This window comes from Carassius gibelio, chromosome B15, assembly GCF_023724105.1.
Source record: "Carassius gibelio isolate Cgi1373 ecotype wild population from Czech Republic chromosome B15, carGib1.2-hapl.c, whole genome shotgun sequence".
Lineage (NCBI taxonomy): Eukaryota > Metazoa > Chordata > Actinopteri > Cypriniformes > Cyprinidae > Carassius > Carassius gibelio.
In genome coordinates, this window is record NC_068410.1 from 24,601,891 (window position 1) to 24,606,711 (window position 4,821).

The 4,821-nt window shown below is 37.4% G+C and overlaps 1 protein-coding gene across 1 annotated transcript; it reads left to right on the forward strand.

The window, feature by feature from the left end:
- Window positions 1-3,254: 3,254 nt before the first annotated feature.
- Window positions 3,255-4,353, forward strand: LOC127972553 (olfactory receptor 51I2-like). Its single transcript, XM_052576156.1, has one exon. It carries the CDS (start codon window positions 3,355-3,357, stop codon window positions 4,351-4,353), a length of 999 nt encoding a protein of 332 aa, XP_052432116.1. The 5' UTR covers window positions 3,255-3,354.
- Window positions 4,354-4,821: the final 468 nt, after the last annotated feature.

Sequence of the window (4,821 nt, forward strand, 5' to 3'; positions counted from 1 at the left end):
TTAACGAGTTATCCGAGAAGAAGCGTTACACCACCTGTAAGGGCACTTCACTTCGACCACACCCTCACCACAACAGTCACAGGACACATAGCCATCACAGGACACTCCCATGAATTACATGGCCTGGAAAATTCTGAAACCTACCTTGGTTACATGAGGTTAAGGTGAGGTTGGCCAACAGGAGCACAGATGTATATAGTGGCTGGATCCATGGCTTCATAATTGGCCTGTGCCTTTGCTGGCATATGCTGTTGATGAAAGAGCAGCTCGGCACAGTAGCCTTCAGGACATAGTGTGCAATGGACCCTGTGATGCGTCCCACTCGCTCTTGGTGCCATTGCACACACGATGCCTGGCTGATTGTGGCCCTCTCCACCTGTTCCACCTCTGCCTCGGTTACCTTATGCTGGCTAAAACACCATGTCTTTTTTGATGGTGTAGAAAAATCCTGGAAGCTTTTCAGTGCCACTGCATCAGACATTTCATCCTGCAAAGACAGGAATTGCTGCTGCTGTGAAGCAGAGGCTTTGGGGATGGCATGTTTTATTTTTCTCCTTTTCGTGGTTGTTGGGTCGCTGGATATAAAAAGTGGTGTTTGCAACAAGTGCAGGCTCAGTATTTTTAACACACACCTGATTCCATTCACAGGCTTTACTCGTGCATGCTACGTTATTAATACCCAAGCGAACACACACCTCCAATTTGAAAAGCACAGCAGCTACATGAGAGCATGATTCACCAAGACTGAAAACAGAAAAAGTAGAGAAATGGCTTTGTTGTAGTACAAATTACAGTATTAATAAAAATAAGTGTCATATAAAGATTCAGTATAAGTAAAATCAGCCACATACCCTGCCATACGATCATAGTGACCAGTCAGGATTGCCCCATCCTGCTGTACTGTTAGGGTGTTAGCCTCTAGGGACTTGTTATTTTTTAGATTACTGTGTAAGTAAATCCGTGATATAATAGTGGGGCAGATTAGTCTACATCCCTTACGAAAAATAACTAGTAATCCTATAAAATTCCAAATAAAATACAAAGTAGTGTATAATACTTAGGTGATGTTCTGTAATACCTCTATAGTACTTATATAGTATGTCCCAAAATACTTTATTATTCCTATAGGATTACTATAATATTTTGTCCCAGAATACTACAAGATTCCATATAGTTGTGTTTTATAAGAGATGTCTCATTCACATTAGCGTTATCACCTGAAGGCTCGCTTGATAGGCCAATTGGAGCCGTGAACCTATAGAGTTATTCTAGGCTGCAGTCAGTGAGTTAGGATAATTTTCGCCACAGTCCCTCGGCAACTTCGTATTACTGGTCACCGTTTTACAAAAGGAATAATTGTTTGGAGTGAAGCATACAACTGGTAAGTGACAAGGTTTAATGGATTTTTAGTATGCAACATATACGGAACTTGATTGAGTTATGGGCTAATGTTACCGCTACCATGATGTCTTACCTGGAGATTCAACCAGATAACAAAATATGTCTGGAAACGACACCTCCGACCACTTGGTTGGGTCCTTGACCCAGTTTTTAATTAAATAAGGGCAATCTTAAGCAATCGTACTGTTGCTGGTCGGCAGGTGTCAATGACTTGCAATAGAACATTCTTGTCATTGAAATACACACAATGTTTGCTGTATTTTCCCCCATGCTGACTCTGCCCTCACTACGCCCCCAACTATGACTAAATGCTGACTGTATGTATGGCTGTCCATTTAGATATGTATGTGTACATGTATACTTTTAATGGATTGGTTTATTAATTCACACAAACATACAATAGAATAAAGTGACAATTTAAAACGAGGAATAATTCTAATAAAAATACAATAAAATGAACACATACATACAGATGGTTGGTCTGGGAATGCCCCGTCACATCATGTGAATTTAGCCCATGGGGGAAAACATTGCCTTGCCGCCAATTGAAATACATGGGGCAATCATGCCGAAGAGTTGCTTTGTTGTTTTCTGTACCTCCAATAAACTAACAAATTATGAATTTAAGTTATACATCCTTCGTAATAAACATACAGAGCCGGAAAGGATGACAAAATAGCTATAAGCAAAAAGTTGTGAGGATGATCAAGGTAAGTTGTGGAATCCCAAGAATAAGCATGTGTAGTCTACGTGATACGCCGTATTTCCACTAGAAAAGGCCAAGGATTTAGGTATACCCACTTTAAAAAGCATGAGGATACGTAACAACTTAGTTTTGTGTCTGATCTTTTACACTTTCATTCATAAATTCACCCCATCTGTGTTTGCGTAGCGAAATAGAATCCAGTTAAAAATGGAACTGGCTATATAAAGCAGAACATCACGGAATTTTAAATGAATACATCTACAGTAGGACTGTACAATTAATCAAATATCGATATGGACTAGTGTATATGAATATTAAAACTAAAAGAGTTAAAAGAGACCACAATTGTTCTACGCGTCCCTGGGAATGAGCGCTCAATATGTGCATTTTTGTCATTCAAATACACATGATGTTCGCAGTGTTTTCCCCCACGCCGACTCCACCCTCACCACGCCCCCAACTATGACTAGATGCCGACTGTATTTATGTCCTAATTCTTAACTTCACTAGGTGTGTTTTGTTTTTTTGATCAGTAGAGTCAGTGTAAATTAGCTGCGCTCGACTGCTCAATCCGACACAGCCGCCTTGCCATCACGAGAGTTTTTTGGCACACGTCAGCATGACATCAGAGCAAGGACGTTACTTGGACACTTTTTTTAACTGGCATGCATGTCCCCGTCATCAACGGTGATCGGTTCTGCGCAGATTTTGCTCATCTCAAACAAGCCTCCTAATTCGTCAGTTATCGGCATGTCTCTGTTCCCTCCTTCAGGAAACAAGGGTTACATACATCACGAAGGCATTTTTGTGTTACAGTCTTTTCAAGCATAAAAGTATGCATTTTGTAAGCATGTTAAAAAAATGCATTTTGTAGCCAATTGTTTGCAATAATAGCTTGCAGTTTAATCAGTAAGTTTTGTTACAAGAGTTTTGCCCACTGTGCCACACAACCTGTGTTGTTTATGCAAATCAAGCACAACAGAGAGGTCTCGAGAGATATTATACTATAAAACAATGGAATGTAAAGGCAACTCTTAGATCTTCTCAACCACAGCACATGTAAAGCTAATTCTGTGCACATTATTAGAAGATGAAGTGATGGTCATTTCAGATCATATCACAGAAGGTATTCATGGTAATGCAATCACATGTATATTGTTTAACTGATTGAATAATTCATACAGTACTTTATATTCACATGTATTATTTACATTGTGGTTATCTAAAGATAACCATCAAAACTGTGTATGTGTAAGATGCATAAAGATATCATTAACTTTTCTGTTCTCATTCTCAGGTCAATGAATCATTTCTTTGCTAAATGGAAAATGGAAAATGAAACATATTTTTACTTGATGTTGTTTGAAAATATTGGGTACATAAGATATGCTTTCTTTAGTTTGGGATTTATAATATATTGTGCTATTGTATTCTTTAATGCCCTTATCATTCTTACAATTTTTCTGGAAGGGACATTGCACCTGCCAATGTACATTCTGATTTCATGTTTATCTGTCAACTCTGTGTTTGGAACAACTGCTTTTTTCCCAACGTTACTGAACGACTTGCTGTTTGATACACACTCTGTCTCCCGTGCAGCATGTTTCTTACAGGCTTATGTCATTTTTTCATATGCATCAAATGAAAACACAATCTTAATGTTAATGGCATTTGACAGGTATGTAGCAATCAGTAAACCATTACAATACAACAACATAATGACTCCCAAGGTTTTATCTGTTTTAATATCTATAGGCTGGATTTATCCAATGCTTTGTGTTGGTATTGGTGGTATATTAAGTGCCAGACTCACAATGTGTGGTAACAAACTATGGAAGGTGTACTGTCATAACTGGGAAATTGTCAAGCTTTCTTGTGCAAACACTATTATTAATAATGTTTTTGGCTTTTTCGTAATGACCACAACTGTTATCATGCCTTTAAGTTTTATATTATACTCTTATATTAAAATTCTTATCATTTGTAGAAAAAGCTCACTAGATTTCAGGAGAAAAGCATATCAAACTTGTATTCCACACATAGTGATCCTCTTAAATTTCTCAGTAGCTCTTTTTTGCGAGATCACTTTGAGTCGGTTAGCAACTTTGGAACTCCCTATAGGGCTGTCAATCATTCTTTCATTAGAGTTTCTCATTGTACCACCCATACTGAACCCTCTTGTTTATGGTTTGAAATTTCCTGAAATTCGCAAAAAAATTATATGGATTATAAAAGCTTGCAAATAACTGTAACTGTGCTGCACAAGATGTTAACAGAGTTCAATGATTGTATGATTGCATTGTATAAATGATGTAATCATGATGTACATTACATTTTATGAACCTGTGAATTTGAGACTTTGATTTTACTGTAAATCTTTGACACAATTATATATTTACTATACATTTTATTTCTATTTACCCTGTTGCTGGAAATTTATAACAAATTAAGCTAAATAATCAGTTAATCCTGTATATCTCTACATCCTCACTGAAGAAGCAATTAAAATAACAACAAAATAGATGAACTGTGTTGCTGTTTGTGTTGGAGTCACGTGTTTTGGCAGGGGTCAGCATCTGTTCATGAACAGTCTGCTTGCATTTAGCGTATGTAAAAGCAGGACAGAGCTATTGCAGATGGCTTGTCTAATGCTTCACAATTAAAATTTTCAGACCAACCAAAAAAAAAAAAAAAATACCCAAACATTATTTTCA

Bases quoted from the DNA above. Each gene is read 5' to 3' on its own strand.
- LOC127972553 (XM_052576156.1), top strand. From the start codon at position 3,355: ATGTGTAAGATGCATAAAGATATCATTAACTTTTCTGTTCTCATTCTC.